The sequence below is a fragment of the Chelonus insularis genome, unplaced genomic scaffold (genome assembly GCF_013357705.1).
Source record: "Chelonus insularis isolate UGA/USDA-ARS -01 unplaced genomic scaffold, ASM1335770v1 contig_352_pilon, whole genome shotgun sequence".
NCBI classification, from domain to species: Eukaryota; Metazoa; Arthropoda; class Insecta; order Hymenoptera; family Braconidae; genus Chelonus; species Chelonus insularis.
In genome coordinates this window covers 586,579-609,910 of record NW_023276517.1, presented here as the reverse complement: position 1 = coordinate 609,910, position 23,332 = coordinate 586,579, and the positions used below count along the sequence as shown (strand labels likewise).

At 29.5% G+C, this 23,332-nt stretch overlaps 1 protein-coding gene across 3 annotated transcripts in view; it reads left to right on the top strand.

Moving 5' to 3' along the window:
* LOC118066696 (glutamate receptor 1-like) overlaps nucleotides 1-19,601 on the top strand; it is a 141,460-nt gene extending 121,859 nt beyond the window's left edge. The window contains exons 5-20 of one of the 3 annotated variants that reach the window (XM_035082932.1): nucleotides 3,794-3,926; nucleotides 6,562-6,682; nucleotides 8,119-8,283; nucleotides 8,640-8,855; nucleotides 9,992-10,099; nucleotides 10,175-10,285; nucleotides 10,363-10,483; nucleotides 10,598-10,692; nucleotides 13,880-14,103; nucleotides 14,188-14,400; nucleotides 15,011-15,239; nucleotides 15,309-15,556; nucleotides 15,633-15,876; nucleotides 15,965-16,039; nucleotides 17,171-17,225; nucleotides 18,314-19,601. In XM_035082932.1, the coding sequence (XP_034938823.1) occupies nucleotides 3,794-3,926; nucleotides 6,562-6,682; nucleotides 8,119-8,283; nucleotides 8,640-8,855; nucleotides 9,992-10,099; nucleotides 10,175-10,285; nucleotides 10,363-10,483; nucleotides 10,598-10,692; nucleotides 13,880-14,103; nucleotides 14,188-14,400; nucleotides 15,011-15,239; nucleotides 15,309-15,556; nucleotides 15,633-15,876; nucleotides 15,965-16,039; nucleotides 17,171-17,191 (2,324 nt within the window). In that variant the 3' untranslated portion in view covers nucleotides 17,192-17,225; nucleotides 18,314-19,601. The remainder of the gene's footprint in view (nucleotides 1-3,793; nucleotides 3,927-6,561; nucleotides 6,683-8,118; nucleotides 8,284-8,639; nucleotides 8,856-9,991; nucleotides 10,100-10,174; nucleotides 10,286-10,362; nucleotides 10,484-10,597; nucleotides 10,693-13,879; nucleotides 14,104-14,187; nucleotides 14,401-15,010; nucleotides 15,240-15,308; nucleotides 15,557-15,632; nucleotides 15,877-15,964; nucleotides 16,040-17,170; nucleotides 17,226-18,313) is intronic. The other 2 variants (XM_035082931.1, XM_035082930.1) reach the window with 2 other exon arrangements.
* Nucleotides 19,602-23,332: the final 3,731 nt, after the last annotated feature.

Here is a 23,332-nt window from a genome sequence, read left to right as displayed (position 1 = left end):
CTTCGTTCCGGATTTTAAAATATTTTCCTAGGCTCCCGTGGGGACTTCCGATACCGATAAAATTCCTATGCTAGGAGACATAGAGAAGAGAAGATTCTTCTTAAAGAGTGTAGCTGGGTTGATAACTACGGCGAAAAAGTTTTAAACAAAAAGATAAAAATCGACCTCTTTCTAGATAATTTTAAATTATCAAAGAAGACATTCTTTTGATATAGATTTTTAAATTAAAAATTATTACACTTCCTTTTAGAGTCTATTAAGATATACTCCACTTTCATTAATTTCAATATTTATCTTCTACATTTTTTTTTAATCATCCAAACTAATTTTTTCTCATTTTTGAATTTTAAAAAAATTCTACCTTTAGTTTTTTAATTCGCTCTACTTTGAAAGAATTTATCTCACGTTTTTTAACCATTCTGAATAGATGTATGTATATTTGTAATCATAATTTACTGAATTCTTCGCAAACTTTTTTTTGTTACAATAATGGAAAGAATTAATAAATATATACGAACTATGCATGAACGAAATTTCAAAAAGTTTTTAATTAACTTCATGTGCTAATAGATTTATAATAAATTTTCTCTGGACGTGTTTTAATAGCATGTTTGAAAGTTTTCATCATAAAATTTAAATCAAATTTTCACAATAGTCTGTTACTGTTCAGGAAACTCAATATAACAAATTTTTGATCGAATTTTTTCGAGTAGGATTGACTCAAAATTATATGAACTTTTATATCAAAGTTAGTATGCAAAAAAAACCCAGCGGCAATCATCCGAAACATGCGTAAAAGAGTGGAAGCGAAACTGGCTCTTTGTTCTATGTTGGTGACTATTATGTAATGTCTATGCAAGCGGAACTCTGAACTCGTTAATCTGGCCATCAGTATCACTTTACGGCGTAGAAAAAACTGCCCTTGGGCAGTAGACACATGAAATAAACAAAAAAATTGTTGCATGCGACATATGTGGAAGATTTTCATAGAAAAAAAAATTCACATCTTACATTTTTACTGTCATTAATTAGATTGATTACGTTTCTGTTTTAAGTAGAAAGCTGTGAGTTAATTCATCATATAGATATCAAACTATGTCAAATAAAAATTAACTTGCTTTAATTGTTGACGGAGCAAGTATATTTTTATAAATACCCATATGAACAAATTTAGGTCCCCAACGGTTCTCCGGTAGAGAAGTTCTGTACAGTTTGAGAAACTGCAAGACATGAGAATGGGCATAATTTTTATTCTAATAATGCTATGAGGTTGATTGAGGGCTCAAATGAAAGATCTGGACAAGAGGGAAAAAGTGGATATAGTTAAGATCCCAATTGGAGCCTGATTGATGCTAAAATTGAAGAAAGTTCCCGTTTTACCCCATTTTAGGGGTGAAAAAATTAATTTTTTTAAAGTTTGACCAGATTCCGCATTTCCACGCATCAAGACGAAGAGAATGAGTGGTCAATCATCAAAATCGGACAACTTTGATTTTTCGACCCCAAAAAATGGCAAGTGGTACCCCTTTCCATTTTTTTTGGCCCAAAAAATAAAAGTACTCCGATTTTCGAGTTTGACCACTCATTCTCTTTCTCTCGATGCGTAGAAATGCGGAATCGGGGCACCGGTCGAGAAAATTCACTTTAACACCCTCAAAATGGGGTAAAACTGGATACACATTAAAAATTATCATCCCCTTGACTTAAAACCCCTATAACTCATGAACAGACGGTCCAACAATCGTTTTTACGGACGTTTTAGAAACTTAAGAATCTGAGCTGAATATCCATATTCATAAAAAATGTTTAAAAAATTTCCTTCGCCTTTAAAATAGCTAAAATATAAAAAAAATCGCATTTTTTTGGGAAGTTGCCAACTATTTAGCCATTTTAACGGTGAAATAAATTTTCTTTTAGAGCTTTACATGGATATGTATGTTTAGCTTAGATTCTGAAGTTTTTAAACACCTCTCTGAAATCATTATTAGATGCATTTTGTGAGAGTAATAGTAGTCCAAAGTCCAGTAAAAGACAAAAAAACACGTAGCTAGATCTGAGTTTTTACCCTCTGATCGTTTGATCTTTATAGTCAAACGTAGTGACTTTGACTGGACTACTATTACTCTCACAAAATGCATCTAATAATGATTTTCAAGAGGTTTTTAAAAACTCCAGAATCTAAGCTAAACATACATATCCATGTAAAGCTCTAAAAAAATTTATTTCACCGTTAAAATGGCTTAAATAGTTGGCAACTTCCCAAAAAAATGCGATTTTTTTTATATTTTAGCTATTTTAAAGGCGAAGGAAATTTTTTAAACATTTTTTATGAATATGGATATTCAGCTCAGATTCTTAAGTTTCTAAAACGTCCGTAAAAACGATTGTTGGACCGTCTGTTCATGAGTTATAGGGGTTTTAAGTCAAGGGGATGATAATTTTTAATGTGTATCCAGTTTTACCCCATTTTGAGGGTGTTAAAGTGAATTTTCTCGACCGGTGCCCCGATTCCGCATTTCTACGCATCGAGAGAAAGAGAATGAGTGGTCAAACTCGAAAATCGGAGTACTTTTATTTTTGGGCCAAAAAAAATGGAAAGGGGTACCACTTGCCATTTTTTGGGGTCGAAAAATCAAAGTTGTCCGATTTTGATGATTGACCACTCATTCTCTTCGTCATGATGCGTGGAAATGCGGAATCTGGTCAAACTTTAAAAAAATTAATTTTTTCACCCCTAAAATGGGGTAAAACGGGAACTTTCTTCAATTTTAGCATCAATCAGGCTCCAATTGGGATCTTAACTATATCCACTTTTTCCCTCTTGTCCAGATCTTTCATTTGAGCCCTCAATCAACCTCATAGCATTATTAGCATAGAAGTCATGCCCATTCTCATGTCTTACAGTTTCTCGCCAATATATCATTATTTCATTAAGTAAAAATTTAAAGAAAAAAAAATTTTGTTTTCCATATGTACCCCATAGTCCCACGAGAGGAACGTCGGGGAACCGTTGGGGACCTAAATTTTTTCATACGGGTATGCATGCATTTCATTACAAGTGAATTCTCATAGTAATCATTATTTAAATGGAATTTATTTATCGAAATAAAAAACTTCAAGTTAATATGCTTTATTTTAGTCAGACATATCGATGAAATGATCGTCTTTATTTACAAAAAAAAAGTGTCTTATTTTCATTCTTAATTCCACAGTAAATTTCTTCTGTTACTACTAGATGTATTTATGTCTATGGTTTTTTAGAAACAAAAAGGAAATAATTAGACAACGTTCGCAAGAAGTAGAGAAATTCATTTGACAGACACAAATGAATACTCTGTTAACGTTCTTTTGACATTTGATTCGGTTGGTAAAGCTCAAAGTTAACTTGGATTTTTGTTCTCTTGAATTTTCTTCTGTCATTCAAGTATCTGATGAGTTAATACTATTTTAACAAGGACTTTGTGCAAGAATGAAAATCTATAGATACATACAAGAATGCCGTATTACATTTGAATACGGAAAAAAGACAAAAAATTACCGGAGATTGTTTTCCAAGCGTAACTAATTAAAACTTTGCTGTAAATTGTAAATAACTACATTTTTCAATTATCTTCAAATACACCAGTTTCTACAGAAAAGAAAAAAAAAACTTCTTTCAAGTGTCTCATTGACAATTATTCCACGTAATGAAATTACTTTATAAAATTTTCATTACAATACTTGAACAACAAAATAAAAAAATAATGAAATACTGATTTTCTTGCATAATAATGAAAGTTATATTTTTTTCCAGGATTATTGAGACTTCAGCAAATTTATCAAGGATTACGTCCAGGAAATCAGTCCTTTCAAGTGGAGACAGTGAAAAGAATACAAAATATCTCAGATGCAATTGACTTTTTACGAAATTTGGAGGATTTAAATAGGTGAGTAATAAATGTAATCTTCAGAAATAATTAGGTTGAACATCAGGAAACGTAAACCACAAACATATGAAGTAATTCTGGATAACAATTAAATAGTGATTAACGAAAGACATGGAATAGAAGCTAATTAACTAGCTTGAATGTGACTTGAGATGGTAAAGACGTGGAGGAAGACAGGTACAAATGTCAGAGGGAAGTGAACTGAGTTTGAGCCACAAGAATTGCCACAACATCGGTCATGGGTTCGCTGCAATTTCTACAATAGTCAGAAAGCATAACCAAGGAACAAGAGACCAAAGAGAAGTTGAGTACACATAAAGGAAATTGAGACTAAGTCATTCCACTAATTGTATCTAACGCTACATGCTTGGAATGCAGGAACAGTTTGATGCAATGTTACTCAAGGACAATGTTTGATGAGTTCAACATCAATAAAATATCCAGTTCGTTTATCATTCAGCAGTGAACGAATTAAAAATTCAAAAATCAATCAAAATTTACTTTCATCTTATGTCCTATGTTGTGGTAGATTACACTTAGACATTAGCTCAACGTTAATAGCTTCTTAAGAATGTTAAACTAAACTAAGACGGCTATTGATCCCGGTTCTATAAGTTGGAAATCGAGTTTCCTAATTTGGGAATTATTAAGTCTTGAAGTAACCTGTAATTTATGATGAAATAGTAGTTTGCAGCTTGTTGCTTATTACTATTCATTATCATATTTGAAAAGGTTGGCTGGTCCAAGAATGTGACTTGGAATTTCACATACTGGTAACATCTGCTTAGAATATACTTAAGTGTTGCATATTTCTCTAGGTTACAGATCAAGTATCCATTTTGGGGTTCTATTAAGTATTTAATATCCTTGACTCTGATAATTAATTGTCTATTTCAATTCTCCAACCTCAATGAAGCAATTATTTCAGTCTCGAGGAACAGAATTTTCATTATTAAATTCTTAGTTTTGATTCAAAAATAAATGCATTAAAAAACAAGATAATTCAAGAATAATTAAAATTTTTAATTCAATCTCATTAAATATGTAAACCACATATGGAGATCTAAATAAGTATAAATTTTAGAATTGTCGTTCATTTATAATTAAAGCTTTAAATCGCTAGAGGGTTGTTTATTAAATATTGGTTTTATGCATGATAAAGAGTGATATGGGTAAAATAGACAGAGAAGAGAGAAAATTAATATTTCATAGTCACAGAGGTAATATGTTTCTCAACGTAGAATATTTACCATGTAACCAAAGTCACTAGTGAATCTCCTATTTAATTTCTACAAGCTCAGAAAGACTCGACTGTCCACTCGAAATTTCAAACAAAAACTTATTCTCTAGAAACATTGCAGTCCTATATTTTATACATTAAATATTTCCAACAATTGTGTTTATTTCTATACAGGAACGTGAGATAAAGTGTAACTCGAAGAAAAAACGTCAATCAATAAATTAATTCAAATATCAATTAATGATAATAATTGTTGATGCATTAATCAGTTGAAAAACTGATAAGAAAAAAATGCAATAACAGTTTTTAAACTCATTTTAATCAATTAGTAAATTTTCTTAGGTGTTTTAGTTGGCTTCTTGGGTTCCACTTTACCCTTCCTTTCCCAATTTTATTTTTATTTTTCTGAAATAGTTATTTTATATAGTAAAGAAATTATCAAAAGTTTGATTATAAACTTCATCAGTGATCAACTCTACTATGGATCCTATTTAGATACTTTGGTATTTCGGTTCTGTCGCCATCGAAAATCAAAGTTTACTTCATCAAACTGATCAGTTATGTACCTCTCATGCTATACCGGAATGACTAATTATTTGTTACAAGGCCGTAACTTTACCAACTATACATTGACCATATATTGAGTCAAGAGAAATTTATTGCAATAATTAAACTATTTTTTTCATTAACAAAGATTATCTTTAACACGATTCTTTAACAAACTAATTATCGTCATCAATAAATATTTACCATGCCAATACTCCATAAAGCTTCATAACAGCTATTTATTAATTAAAGTCATTTTCATTCCTGAAAACAACAAAAACTCAATAACAGATTAGATAATTTTTAAGTAGTTATTTCATTTAATTAACTGATGATGCATGATTTAGCATTAACGTATAATAGAGGAGAAATAGATGATAGATGAGGCGATCAGATAATTATCAGTATTATCGCGAATCAATTTGCAGAAGCGTTACTCTTAATCGACACAAGTAGATCAAATAGATTAACGTAGAGTAGTAGTGCATGGTTGGTTCATTTGTCCAGTGCTAATCACCACTGGAATTGTTTGTAGCTACACTGTGTTGATACAAATACTTTAACTCATTTCCTGTAATTTACATCGACATACTGATGATAAGAGGAATATTTTAGAGTGGTCTAGACTGAAATATAATCACTTTGCGGTAAAAAGCCTATTGTTACAAGGGAATTTATTCAATGTATTAGAATTTGATAACTGAATTAATCAATCCTCCAATGTTTCTACTGAAAAATACAAAGGTTAATTAATAGATTATTGATGGATACTTAAATAAGTATCGTTTAATGATGGGTAATTAATTATCAAGGACTTTTAATAAACAATGACTTATTTTAATTTTCAAGGTGGAGTTATAAATATATTGTGCTCGACTGCCCTACTGATATGGCCAAGGACATTGTAGTCAGCCATGTAAGAGATATTACTCTTGGAAGAAGGACTTATCATTACCTTCTAAGTGGCTTGGTATGTTATATGAGTTTATCAAATTTTTACTCTTTGACATGACATTATTAATTAAATTTTTTATATTCTCATTTACGTACCATCTTTGATATTGTTTAATATAATAAATTAAATTATTTTGTCTGTCGTTGAAATTTAATTAAATGCTCACTAAAATGTTCTTTTATGAAACCTTTTCAGTGATAGTGATTGTATAGAGTTATTAAAAATTGTCATTTACTGTACATTCAAATATTTATAATAACATTTCTTAAAATTATTGTCAAATGTTGTTGATCTTATTCTTATGAAAAATTTGATTGACTTTTATTATTTTGTAAAAATCAACGTTAATGAGATTATTGCGATTGAATCTTTGAGAGAGGGACGAATCCCTGGTTTAATTCTATTTCCGAACAGAAGCGAGTGTGATTACGTGAAACTTTATTAGTCTGGCAAACAAGAAAGTATGAGTGGAGTTTTATCTCGTGGTTTTTAGGGGTGAAATACACGCTCGAGAAAATGGATTTTCCATGCAGTAGGAGAGAAAAAAATTCCATCAATTTCACGTTAATTCCATGTAATTTTTATTATTTTTTGTATTCCATTATAAATAAAATGAAAAAAAAAAAAAAATAACAAAATAAATAAAATTCAATTCTGTATCATTCACATGATTCTTTTTCTATTTTCATAGAAATCTATGGATTAAAAATAGTAAAAGACTGTGAAAGTGAATCTCTTGAATTATTCATAGAAACTGAAAATAATTTTTTATTGCTGGCTATAGGATGTGATGAAAGTGAATATGCATGGATTGGTGTGAAAAATAAAATTAAATTATTGAGGCAGATAAACAACATTCAAAAAACCAATAAAAATACTTTATTGATTGGTATCTTGATTCTTTGAGTTTTGTTTTCTCTAAACTAGACTAAAATGAAGAGTGCAGTTCAATTAATCATAAAAAAAAGAAAAAATACATACCAAATTATAATTTTACTTAGTTGGGTTAAAAAAGTTGATGACCTCTTAATAATATTACATAGTGCCTATAAACCAACACTAGTTATTGGATAGACATAGAAACCATTTAATGCGTCGAGTACAGCGTCAAGTACTTGAATAGATTAATTCTGAATTGCACAAACATACCCATCGGTGTGCACTAAAGGATCATCAAAACCTGGGTTAAGAGGAGCTACATTGATAGAGATTTCACGTAATTTTCGACCTTTCCATTCGATTGAAATAAATAACAATCACAATAACGAATTAATTACAATTATAAATTTATAATAGTCCATTTTCCAAACTATTAATATTCAACAAATATCAAAATGACAAGTTTTTTTTTTATTAAAGTTCAAACATCACTTTTCATTTAATATCAAGTTATTAAATTAACATTGCTTTTCGGATATTTCCGTTCTGTAATAGTGTTCTTGTTCAATTAGATAATGGACGACCGATGGGAAAGTGAAGTAATCGAATATGGAGCTATTAACATCACTGGTTTCCGTATCGTTGATGCAAGTCGTCGACCAGTCAAAGAGTTCCTTGATAGTTGGCGTCGTCTCGATCCTATGACCCTACCTGGTGCTGGTCGTGACTCAATTTCCGTATGTACAATCCATTATTCAAAGTTCATCAAAATGCACTTGGAATTACTCTGTCAGAGGAACTACTCAAATTATTTAAACAATTGTGTGTATATGCTAAGTAGCTTCATCGACCATCATTATTTGGTGGAAAAAATATATTTATATTCATAGAATAAAGGGTTGAATAAAATTGAGTCTATATGATTTGTTTATTTGAATAACTGACAAGAAATATTTGAAAATATGTATCAAAATATCGAACTACTTATTTCTTCCAACAGTGATCGGTTGTTAGAATGAAAAAATCCTCTGAAAGAGTCTTTTCAACTCTTCCAAGTTTTCAGAAATATTTCATCAAGTCTTGAAATTTCCAGGCTCAAGCAGCATTGATGTATGATGCAGTATTGGTATTAGTCGAAGCATTCAATAAATTTTTGAAGAAAAAAATCGATCGCAGCAATCCTAAACGACCTGGAATCCAGAGTAATAATCAGCCTACGAATGTCTCTAGAACTTTGGATTGCTATGCTACTAACGGCTGGGACACACATTGGGAGCATGGTGATAAAATATCGAAGTTCTTAAGAAAGGTAAGAAGCAGAATTATTCAGTTCTTCTTAATATTATATTTCAATCAACACTGTTACTTTTTATAACATCATTTATAATTCACGTTATAAGCTTGAGATTTTTTTTCTCTATTAATAGAAATTGAACATCATAATGTTATTTATAAGTATCTTATTCCAGGATTACCAATAATATTTTATTATTGTTCGTTAAAAAGAAAAAAAACTCACAACCTCAATCGAAAATAAGTGAAGTTGTCACATGTCCGGACTAGAAGTAATTTAGCTGGTGAGAAGTTATTAGATTCCGGAAATAACGAACTCCGAACAGGGTACTCGAGACATTATCGTTGTGCACCAGATGTGCCCATTGGTTGTGTCTTATCCAGCACGTGTCGTTTCTACAGCTCTGCTATACTGTCTGACCAATATCGACTATGACCACTGACCCTTCCTTTACTACTACACCATCGAATATCGATAGTGGTCTACTTGCGGATACTCTCCAATCGTTAATTTCATAATAAAACACTAGAAAAAAGACAAAAAACTAGAAAATATGAAATTGAATTTTTATTGCTTTTATAAATTATAACCCTTTGACATTATATTTAAAAAAAAAAACTTTTAGTCTATTACTTATACTCGTGGCTTTAAAATTATATTGTCTATAGAACATAAATTTTTTTACTAATAAAAAATTTCAAGAAGTTAGAGAGAATTTTTTTAACAATTTTCTAGGGTGAAGTGATGTTTCAGAGAGCAGACATTCACATTTTGTCTGTAACTGACAGTAATTGGCATCTCTTCTGGAAAACAGATACTGGAATTCTTCTGTTTTTTCTTTTAACTAGAGGGATCAAGATTTATTCTTTTTACCTACGACTTTAGAATTTTTTATTCGTACTTTTATATCAAAATGCAAAGCTTTTTTTATAACAAAGTTGTTACAAAAATACAAAAATAGTCTCATTATAATCAATTAATTAAAGAAATTATTATTTTTACTTTCAATTACTAGCATAGTTGAACCTCCTTAACTTCTCACAGTCGGTCATATTAGTTTTAAGAATAAAAAACGACATAGGTCATCTTCTTAACAAGATAAAAAAAGAACAATATATAACTCCAAAATCTTTCTATTTATTTATTTACAGGCTGAGATTGAAGGGTTGACGGGACAAATTCGATTTAATAATGACAGTAGAAGATATAATTATACTCTTCATGTCGTTGAAATGACAGTGAATAGTGCAATGGTGAAGGTAAGTCATGCAAAAATATATTATATCAATATTTGCTTCTAATTAAGTCACTCATCTATGATGAATTGAAATTAGGTTGCTGAATGGACAGATGAAGCAGGTTTTCAACCAATTGCTGCTAAATATATACGACTACCATCTCAGGAAATAGAAAAAAATAAGACTTACATTGTAACAACAATAGTGGTAAGTGATTCAATTAACTAAATAAATAATAAGTTATTGAATAAATGATCAAAAAATTTTTTATTGATTGTTAATAGGAGGAACCATACATTATGCTAAAAAAACAAGAACCTGGGAAAGTACTAGTTGGAAATGACAGATTCGAAGGGTATTGTAAGGATTTGGCGGATTTGATTGCAGAACAGCTTGGAATAAAATGTAAATTATTCTTAAGATACTTATGTTTGGATTAAAAAAATTTCTATCATAAAGAAAAAGAAAATTGTAGAGAGAATATAATGAAATGAACATTGAAAATTATGTGCATTTCAGATGAACTAAAAATAGTGAGTGATGGTAAATACGGTTCAGAGAACCCTGATGTACCAGGTGGCTGGGATGGAATGGTAGGAGAGCTCATAAGAAAGGTACGAACATTAAATAAATGATTTAATAGGGTCTATCATTTATTAAATGAGTACTTAAAAGGTTTTGTTACTTTTCATATCCCTAATAGCGAGAAAATTGAATCATAATTTGTAGGTGACAGAATGAACATTTTTTAAATTAGAAAAAACTTGTACACTTTACAACACTTAATTATTACCACCATTATATGAGAATAATTGAACTGACATAGATGTAATTAGACACTTGAATTAGTACTTACACTTGAAAATAAGGGAGATTAATTATTGATTGTTATAAGAGAAGTATTAATTCATTTAATTGAGTCATAAATAAAAAAGTATCAAGAAATACAATATGAATTTCATTACAAATCAAAATAATTAGGTTTTATGTTTTAATAAATTTTTACGACGTAGCATCACACACGTAAACTGGCCATAACTGTTTACGTGATGCTGCAACACTTATATCGACTGTTCACTGATACAATAAATCGAATACTCTTGGGCTGTAACCAACCCCAACTTATAGACAGATTTAGAAAAAAAATAGAGGAAAAATACTGAACAAAATGATTTAAAATTATTCATGATAAATAAAAATGATTATCTTTATGAAGTGATCATCTAGAGCTCTGCTATTAAATGCATGTTGATAAAGTTCGAGTGTTGATATTTTCTCAAATGATCTGCAATGAATAAACAAACTTGGAATATTCTATTAATAATGAAAACCACATCACTCTACAGATAAGGTATAAATTGAGCCAAACCGAACTTTAATTAAATTTTGAAGGGTGGTATTAATATTCGTAGAAGCTTATACGATACGCAGTCATCGTCCAACGTATTTCCGAGTAATTTCATTGAACTACACTAGAATCCCCAAATAATATTACTATCAAAGCACATACACTTTCAGTAGAATAGTAAAGGGTTCTAAAATTATTTCGAGAATGAACGAAAAGTCCTTTCAAGAATGTGACTAGTATCCGATCACATCTATTATCTAGATCTTCCTATTTTCAATATTACAATTGCAAGTGATGTATACCGAGAGTAGAAATATATATATACATGAATAAGTCTAGTAAAACCATTAATATTCTCGCACTCCCCGTATAATTTCGTTCTCAGAAGGTTCCCCAGTAGCGAAGTTCCCTCACGTTACCCTTATAGACTATGGGGTACATATGGGGAACAAAATTTTTTTTTTTCTTGAAATTTTTACTTAATGAAATAATGATATATTGGCTAAAAACTGTGAGGCATGAAAATGTGCATAACTCCTATGCAAATGATGCTATAGGGTTGATTAAGGGCTCAAATAAAAGATCTGGACAAGAGGGAAAAAGTCGATATAGTTAAGATCCCAATTGGAGCCTGATTGATGCTAAAATTGAAGAAAGTTCCCGTTTTACCCCATTTTAGGGGTGAAAAAATTAATTTTTTTAAAGTTTGACCAGATTCCGCATTTCCACGCATCAAGACGAAGAGAATGAGTGGTCAATCATCAAAATCGGACAACTTTGATTTTTCGACCCCAAAAAATGGCAAGTGGTACCCCTTTCCATTTTTTTTGGCCAAAAAATAAAAGTACTCCGATTTTCGAGTTTGACCACTCATTCCCTTCGTCTTAATGCGTAGAAATGCGGAATCGGGGCACCGGTCGAGAAAATTCACTTTAACACCCTCAAAAAGGGGTAAAACTGGATACACATTAAAAACCATCATCCCCTTGACTTTAAACCCCTATAACTCATGAACAGACGGTCTAACAATTGTTTTTACGGACGTTTTAGAAACTTAAGAATCTGAGCTAAATATACATATTCATAAAAAATGTTTAAAAAATTTCCTTCGCCCTTAAAATCGCTAAAATATAAAAAAATCGCATTTTTTTGGGAAGTTGCCAACTATTTTGGCCATTTTAACGGTGAAATAAATTTTTTTAGAGCTTTATATGGATATGTATGTTAAGCTTAGATCCTGAAGTTTTTAAACACGTCTCTGAAATCATTATTAGATGCATTTTGTGAGAGTAATAGTGGTCCAAAGTCGAGTAGGAGACAAAAAACCATCTACTTTTTGACTTTGGATCTTTATAACTTGTGAAAAAATTATCAAACGATGATTTCAGAGACGTGTTGTGATGTGTATATTTAGCTCAGATTCTTAAGTTTCTAAAACGTCCGTAAAAACAATTGTTAGACCGTCTGTTCATGAGTTATAGGGGTTTAAAGTCAAGGGGATGATGGTTTTTAATGTGTATCCAGTTTTACCCCTTTTTGAGGGTGTTAAAGTGAATTTTCTCGACCGGTGCCCCGATTCCGCATTTCTACGCATTAAGACGAAGGGAATGAGTGGTCAAACTCGAAAATCGGAGTACTTTTATTTTTTGGCCAAAAAAAATGGAAAGGGGTACCACTTGCCATTTTTTGGGGTCGAAAAATCAAAGTTGTCCGATTTTGATGATTGACCACTCATTCTCTTCGTCTTGATGCGTGGAAATGCGGAATCTGGTCAAACTTTAAAAAAATTAATTTTTTCACCCCTAAAATGGGGTAAAACGGGAACTTTCTTCAATTTTAGCATCAATCAGGCTCCAATTGGGATCTTAACTATATCGACTTTTTCCCTCTTGTCCAGATCTTTTATTTGAGCCCTTAATCAACCCTATAGCATCATTTGCATAGGAGTTATGCACATTTTCATGCCTCACAGTTTTTAGCCAATATGTCATACGAGGGTAACATTCGGGGAACCTTTAGAGAACAAAATTTTTTCTAGAGGCCATTTCTTTCTTTTCGTCGTCAAACCTTAATTTTTTTTTAGATTGCATTGAGTTCTGTGTTTAATGAGCAATACACACCTCACACCTAAAATTTCTCAATTAGGATATAATTTATGAATATTCAAGTTTTTAAAAACATCTAATCTTTTTTGAAATGAATTCTCCTCGTAAATTGTGAAAGATTTAACAAATAAAAAGCTCAAAGACTTTACGGTACATTTTAACTGAACAAATAAAGTAATAATAAATGTTTCAAATTATAATTAAATCAATTTTTTAAACATAATAATTGTTTTTTGAAAAAGATGAATGATTAATTTAAATAAAACCTTTTTTTGTTAAAGAGCTATTTAATGTTTCACAGTCTTTTATGGTAAAAATATTTTCTAAATAAAAGGAATAAAATTGCAGGAAGCAGACATTGCAATAGCTTCAATGACAATTACATCAGAAAGGGAACGAGTAATTGACTTCAGTAAACCTTTTATGTATCTCGGAATCAGCATAATGATAAAGAAACCAGTGAAACAAAAGCCTGGAGTCTTTAGCTTTTTAAATCCTCTCAGTAGAGAGATCTGGGTCTGCGTAATATTTTCTTACATAGGAGTTTCAATTGTTCTCTTCATCGTTTCTAGGTAAGTCAGCATTTCTATTTATTTAATACTTCAAATTATATAATCTCAAGTTCTTGATGGATTAATTGTTGATTTTGTTGTCAGGTTCTCACCGTATGAGTGGCGAGTTATACAGACAAATGTCGGTGGAGATCCAGGAATGGTTGGTAGGGGTGATCCAAGCCTTCAACATCCTCATACTCCACAGTCATCTCTTCATGCGGCCAATCCCTGTATGGCCAATGACTTTAGTATTCTCAACAGCATGTGGTTTTCTTTGGGAGCTTTCATGCAACAAGGCTGTGATATTTCACCGCGGTAATTTTCTAACTCAAATTTAACAGAAGCATATTCATGAAGATGTCATCATTGTACACAATCTATATTCTCTTTATACAATTCACTCTATTATACTTGTTAAATATACACATTGAGAAAGAAACTTTAATTAATCCAACTTACTCAAGTACATAGAATTAATAAAATGACAACTTATTCTCTTATAATTTTAAATGAATTCATTAAAATTTATTGGAGCTCATAAAAAAGTAAAAATTTCTCGAGTACTGTTTTAAAATTTTTTTAATATGTAATAAAAATAATAATGCTTATTATCATAATTTTAAAATTATTATAATGATCAACAACTAGTTGAGTTATAAATCTCTTCATTTAATATTCTATTAACAATATGATACAGTATTCATAGCTGTTATGTAATTTTCAAAAAGTAAAGAAGATTATAACTCATTAGATATTAAATCCTTCATGTACTTATGAATTAATGTCGGGAATGGAAATATGAATACACACATTATACACAAATACATACTTTATACACAACATTCTGGCCATTGTTGATAGTTGTTTTTTTTTATAAATATTTTTTTATTGAAAGCAACTATTATATAACAAAAAAACCATCCAGTAACGGATGTAACTGGAGGAACTGTTACAGATCAATGTCAGGGCGGATTGTTGGTTGTGTTTGGTGGTTTTTTACACTCATAATCATCTCGTCGTACACTGCCAACCTTGCAGCATTTTTGACAGTTGAAAGAATGGTGACACCTATAAATTCACCGGAAGATCTTGCATCACAGACAGAAGTTTTATATGGAACACTTCATCATGGATCTACATGGGACTTTTTTCGAGTAAATAAAATACTCTTCTTCATCAACATTTTATTTAATATTGTTAACATTACTAATTTTCACTTACAGAAGTCTCAAATTAGTCTCTATAGTAAGATGTGGAGTTTCATGAATGCAAAGAAAAAAGAAGTTTTTGTGGATACTTATGATGAAGGAATTCGAAAAGTAAGACAAAGTAAAGGAAAATATGCATTACTCATTGAGAGTCCTAAAAATGAATACATAAACGCAAGAGAGCCTTGTGATACGATGAAAGTTGGTAGGAATTTGGATGCTAAAGGATTTGGAGTAGCAACTCCTATTGGATCCCCTTTAAGGTATTTAATACACATCTAGATGAAGAATTTAGTTAAGTTTTTAGCCTTTCCCATCAACTAATAATGATCTTTTTAGGGATAAAATAAATTTAGCAGTTTTAGCTTTAACAGAAAGTGGAGCATTAGAAAAACTGAGAAACGAATGGTGGTATGATAGGGCAGAATGTCAACATAGAGAAAAACAGGATGCAAGAAATGAATTATCACTAAGTAACGTTGCAGGAATATTTTATATTCTCATTGGAGGATTGTTACTAGCTCTTGCTGTTGCTTTATTGGAATTTTGTTATAAATCTCACACTGAAGCTACCAGAGCAAAGGTATAATCAAATATGAAATTGTATTCATTTTTCGTTCCTTTTTTTTATCTTTGACTTTTTTATATTCAGAATTGACAAATTATTTCAGATTCCATTGTCAGATGCAATGAAAGCTAAAGCACGATTGACAATTGGTGGTGGCCGAGACTTCGACAATGGGCGGGTAAGTAAAACGACTTTTCCATCATCTCTTTAAACAAAAAAAATAAATTGGAAATATTCGAGATGATAGTCGATAATGTTTAAAATTTAAAATATTAAAAGTTATTGAAAATTAACTATATGCTGAGAAAAACAATACTTCTTGTTTATTTGATTATAGTTTAAAGAATATATTTACGATGTAAAATAATCTTAAATGAATAATATATGTTTTTTGAATTAGAAAATATACTTGACAGTAAAATAAATTTTTTTCTCAGCAACAAGGATTAAAAATAAAACTAATAAAAGTATAGAAAAATAAAAATAAATGGATCAATGGTAATGGAGCAAAATTTACAATGATTGTCAACTAATGTAATCATTCGACGCATAACCGTGAAACTCAGTCCAACAAACTAAAATGCAAGTGATTGCTTACTCGCTCTTTCATTCCCGCTATCCTCTTTTGCTACCACTCGTTGATTGTTACTGAATGAGCTACGAATCAGATTGGCTTCAATCAATTGAACAATCTAATAGCTATCGTTAACCGAAAAGCTAGAGATTAAGTGCCAAATGAACGAAACAACTGGCATGTACATAGAACTCTTAAAAATTCATTGAGTTTATAAATTTTTCTTTTGTCAGTGTTAATATAATACGAATGATAATGATAAAATAATCCAAATATTGTCCATAAAATGTCAAAAGATAAAAAAAAATTATTTCCATGTATACAAAATACATTCAGTACTAGCAATTTGTTTATTTATTGATAATTACGTGTAACTAGACCACGCTTAGCATGCCATTAGCAGCCTTGTTTACAGAATTTCATTTGAATATTAAATGAAAATAAAATAAAATACATACACAGACACATAAACACATTTTTTAAAACCAAGTAAACGATTAGATTGCTAATTGTTGATCATTTATGAAAACCGAATGTTACCGTTATATTTAAGGGCTGAATTTTTGAACGCTATGACGTTTTGAAAATTATTATTTTTATTATTATCGTTAAATTATAATTTATGATTAATTGTTTATCAGTTGTCCTCTGTACAATTGTAGATAGTTAAAAGAAAAACAGGCGTTATGCAGTGAGTTTATTTTCTACTTTTGCGTTTTTTCATTTTTTCTCTAGTGGTACGGACTGCAGAGTTAGACGGAGGATGCATGCGCCTTTTCCGGGACCATATGTGAGTACTTTCGCCCTTTATTTTTATTCCCATTTTTTTCAACGCCGATATGCTTTCATTAATCAATTGATTTATTATTATCCTATTATTAATTATATCTTCTGTAAATATTTTTTCATAATTATGAATAATTATTTGCTTTTTAAGTACTCCTTTCATTAACATTTTTCTTAATTTACGGTTTCTATCGTGTAATTTCATCATTTCGACGCTATTAAAACCTTGTAAAAATTTAAATTAAATTAAAAGCTAACGCAAACATTAAAAGCATGAAGCTGGTGAACACGTGAATAGTTTTGCTCGTCGTTGCATGAAACTTTTTCTACTTCTTTCTTTGATGTACCGACAATCTTTCAGGATCTGTATATTTTTCTTTTTTGCTCTTAATCGCATCTTCAGGTGAGCTTAGGTGGAATTAATATTTTGTCATTGAAACATCATTCAGGATATTCTATCACAAACTGTCATAAAATGTCATTATCTGTACCATGCACTAACACATATCATCTAACATTTATTCTTAAGTTTATGTAAAAGTACTAGATAAATAATTTTGTTGAATAAATTCAAAAATTATCTGCTTTAAGGCTATGTTATAATTGATTTTATTTAATTACAGCTGTTGGTTTTGTTGTTTATGCATAAACAATAAATATTGCTTTCATTTTTGGAAATTATTTCAGAACTTTGTCAGCTTAAATCTTGAAATGAATGAATATTCACGTCATAAATACTTTTTACATTAAAAATCGACAATTTTACTAGATTTAGTATTAGCATATGAGTCATAAGCTGGTACTTTTATAGATAATTGGATTAAAAAAAAAGTTATACGCATAATAACATGTTTTATACAGTAAAAACATTACAAGTACACCATATACTTTTGACAAGTATAAAATAATATTCAAAACCATAAATCTTCAGATAAAAAAATCTGTCAGAGTTGAACAAGCCATTTTTACTGTCTGAAGCATAAAATATCACATAGTAAAATTTAAATATAAATTGCACTTTCTTTCCAATCATTAATCAAAATGACAGCTTCTGTTTTAATCGATGAACTGATTATCGAATAATAATTGCAGTATTACGCCCCGGCGAACGCGATTGGGAACACCGAGGGCGACCAGGTGCGCAGCAATACGCATACGCAGGTATAAGCCCTTGGTATACAGCCAGTGACGAAACACCGGAACCATCACCATCAATATCATTGCCAACACCACCACCACCTCCAAAATCGGTTCCTCCACCACCACCTCCACCTCCAAGGCCTGCTCGAAGAAGTGTTACTTTTGCAGAATCGCCACCTAAAAGTCCACGGAGTCCAAAAAGTCCACGAAGTCCTTGGATTTTTAGGCGGAAATCTAATATTACTACTCTTAATGTAGCAGTGCCTTGGACACCGGCAACACCCAGTCACTGGGACAATCGTAAGGCCGAATATATTACGTAAATACTTCAGATAATTTTTTCTATTTTTCAGAAAACAGTCAAAATTTTTGAAGGAATTTACATGCGGCTAAAAGGCTTGTATCTGAATATCATATTCTTGGTATTATTTTCTTAAATTTATTTATTTATTAACTATTTAAGATGAATGACAAAAGACTTATCTTAATCTTAATCTTAATTGAATAAATATTGTACAATTTTGTACTTATATTAATGATTATGATGTATATTGTTTTTGATATATATTTATGATATATTGAAGGATAATTCAAACCAAAGCGATGTTCATTAATTAAACTTTAGTTTAATTACATAAATAAATGAAAGAAATTAATGCTGAGAAATAAAAAGTTTAAATTAATAAAAAATGTTTATATACTGTAAATAATAGGACGCAGATCAAATAATAATCAAAAGTAATTTTGAACATACTGAAAAAAATTAAAATGATTAAACGAGAAATAGTTAATGATGATATGGTCCTGGAAATGGTACATGTAATACTGGACAAACTGAAACATTTAACTGCCAATTGAATATGAATAATACTTACAATAATGAAGTATTAAATGTAGTTTTATGATTAATTAAATAAACTCCATAATAATTGAACTGATGAACGAAAAATCAATAAAACATTAATAAAAAAAAATAAAATCACATATGTAACATGAAATTCGGTACAACTAAAAATTTTTTTATGCTGTGTTCAGAATTTTAAGAACTGCGAATTTTTAAACTAATTATTAACTACTTAAAATAAGCGTGAATGTAATATCGATGTTTATTAAAGAGTTTCGAGTGAATGGGAATATTGAATAATAATTTAAGTCTTATTGATATGAGTGAGTATGTTGAAGTATCGAGATAGAATTATTATTATAACTACTGTATGCGTACAGTGAGAGAGAAAATAATTTCCAGATGATTAATAATCATATTTTACCAAATTTTTTAAACAAAGATATTAAACAAATTATTAACTATTTCTATAAAAGTAAAATTTTTAGAATAATGAAAATTATTTGATTAAATATTAATCCATTTATATAAGACATTTATAAAAGCTTTATTTCAAATAATATATTTTTTTCTCTCATTGTACAATATAAATATAGATATACTATACATAAATACTTGATAAAATAATACTAAATTAATTGAATCAATCCAGTATTTTTATTATAATTCATGAAACATTTAAATTACCGATATTCGAAAAAAGTATTCTGATTTATCAACAGTCTGAAAACACTCGATCGTCGGTATTCCAACTACTGATAAACCAACATCACACTTGTTTTCTCCGATGGAAAATTTTTAAATTCCATCGAATTTTACTAGAGGGCGAAATATTATATTTTCATCGATCAATAAATAATTCAAACAATATTATCAAGTTTTGTAGCATTATTAATTGGTTAATACTTAATAATAATTGAATATGTAATGATATAATAATAACCAACATCATTAATTAATGATAGATTTTTTTTTTGAGTTCGGATTGATGCAATTGAAGGAAAATCAGAATGGCAAAGTTGAGTGCCAAAAGACGATATAAAGTGATCGAGTCTTCTGTTGCAAAAAAAAAAAGAAATTATAATTATAAAAAGAACTTAACTGAAGATATTCACAGTTTTTAATAATAAAAAGATATCAAAATGTTTTATAGAAAATATTAGATGTTTTAACAACATTGGACTCGATTTGAAAAATCAACCATATATTTTATGTAATACGACGTATAAAACTGTGGATAAAAGATTATTTAAATATTTCCAATATTGAATTTAAAAAATTATAATTTAACAGAAAATAATGAGTTGAATCTTTGATGTTTGTTACTCGCTGTAATAATCATGTATTAACTTAAAAAATAATTGATTGTTTGTACCTAGAGAATTATTTAATAAGAAAACCCATGATAATAAACAGTTTTGTATGTCGTCTTAGGATCTATCATATCGTCATTTTTCTCATAATTATACCAGATCATATATAAGATACAATAAATAAGAATTTAATGATAAATCACTCAGTCAGTTTAAGGAGAATTCATTAAAATGATAAACGAGTATAATAATTAATGATAACGCTAATTTGACAGAAGAAAACGACTATGGTGCACATAACGTTAAAGATGATACCCTTATAAAATAATAAATTAAGATTACATTAATTACAATGTTAAAAGTTCCCAGTGTGATTAATCCTATTGTATTTAAAAATACGTACAGATTAAAGAGTGAATGAATCGTTGACACTTATGAGTACATGACAAGCTTTTAGCATAAAGGAATTCTTTTGTAACTGTTCAAAAAAAATTTTTATTACAGAATTGTCATTTTAAATACTAATTACATTCAAAACAATGCATTCTTTTATTTCCCTATAGAGCTTGACTCTTTACCGTCCTGTATTTTCTGATTCAGGTAAAAACCCTTGTATAAATCCTAAAATAAAATAGATGGTATCATTGTAATTTAATGTTCATTATTAATGAAGTTACAATATGTTTGTAAATGATTAAATATAACAAACTTCTGTATAACTTCTTTATAGTAATATTTATGATTGTGGAATGACTATTGTAAAACTGTTGTAAGCCAATCAAATTTGCATCAATATACGATCATTTATTTAACATAATAAACTTTACTATCATTTCAACCTATTTTCGTATATTTTAACAATAGTAGTCGATCAAAATATTCACTAATTAAAATCTTTTGTTGTATAAATAACATTTAATTCTAGATAAATGGAAATTTTTCGAGTATCAAACATAAAAAGAGCATTCAAAATGTATTTAAATACTAATTGACTAGATCTATTCAAATTTAAAGAACGTTTGAATACACGATTCAATTAAAAATAAATAAAAAATAACCAATCTATAAACCAGGATGAGTTATCAAAATAGCATCAATTAGTTTTGACATGAGACATTGGAAAAAAGATAAAATAAATGGAAATAAACAACATACTGTTTCTCTTTTATCAAATAGATCAATAGATATGAGTCCTGGAGGCATTTTACAAGTTCTGAAACAGCAACATGTTCATGCTGAGACATTGCTCATCTACTAAAAAATAGTGTATAACAGCGAACAGAGAACATGCGTTCCACTGAGGATTGATGAAGTATTGCCTGGGTCATACACTAATTCTATTTTAGCCATTTTATGCTGTACAATCAGTTGATGAAAAATATATATAAATTGTTCGTTCAATTGATTTTTTTTAATCAACCAAATTCTATTCATACTATATGCTACTGGTTTAAAAAAACTGTTATGACTCTCCATAATAATTATATAATAATTTTTTAAATTTAAATGTTTTAAATTTTCAATTTTGCATACAGATAATAATAATGAAAAAAAAGCTTTAATGAAGACTAAAATTTAATTATTTAAGAGATTGCTTTTTCTGTGAATTATCAAAGGAGTGATAAAAGATATTCTTTGTTTTTAGGATTATAACTCTGAAATTATAAAAAATCCTTCTTACATGAAACTTGCAGCATTTCAAGATGTAGTTCTATGCAGTAAATTAAATTATTAGTGGGGATAAAATTTTCATGACCGCAATGGAAGCATTAAAATATAAGCAGTTATTTTATCTTAATTGAAACATTGAATAAAATAATATCAGGTACTTTTCATTTAAACCAAATGTCAATTTCGTGTTCTTTGAATAAATTTTCTAAAGAAAGATAATAGCTGTAAACACTATCAATATTTCTGTAAGAGCGATGTGTTCATTTAGCTAGGTAATATGGTATATCTATGAGGCAATGCATCCAATGAGTTTTCACTTGCTAAATATTAAATGTCTCACCCAAGCCTTGATAACAGCTACAAGAGTAGGGGAATGAAATGCATGGACTGGGCTTTCAAAATTGCTGCACTCAAGCGAAGAGTTTTAATGAGAGGTGAAGTACGTATTAAAACTGAAACTATTAGTGCATCGAAGCCCGGAGAAATAGAATCACAATAGCTCTTGATCGAGAGAAGAAAAGTTGAGCGGTGTTTATTCGTTTTGTTTTCTATTATTATTTTTTTACTGCACGAGTAGTTTAATAATAAACTACATTATAATCAGAAAATTCTGCACCAAATTCCAGCCCATTTAAATTTACAAACTCATAAACGAATGCTAAAAATCACGCTTTATATGAAAAATTGTTCTGTTGAAAATTTAATGATCGAAACTTTAAGAGTTTTACGGTCATTAAAACATAAGTTGATGATCTTCAAGTCTTTTTTATTTTTGACAAAAATAAAATTATAATCCTTCACCACTAAAAAAAAACTCGTCGATTTTGTTGCATAGATGCTATACACTCTTTTTAAATTTAGATATCTACAGACATAAAATATGTGCTGGACATAATCTATAATTCAATAACCAATTTTACATCCCCAACTAAAAAAGCCTCATAGAATTCTTTAAATTTTGTTAAAATAACTGATCAAATTCTGAGCTAATGATTTATACCTAAACAATGAAAATTTTTTGAAATTTCTTGAAGTGATGAATCTATTAAGAGCAGAAAAATTAATAAATTCTAGTAAAGCTTCACCATTGGTATTACTATCACATGAACTGAGCACATATGTCAAATAAGCTAAAATTCACGT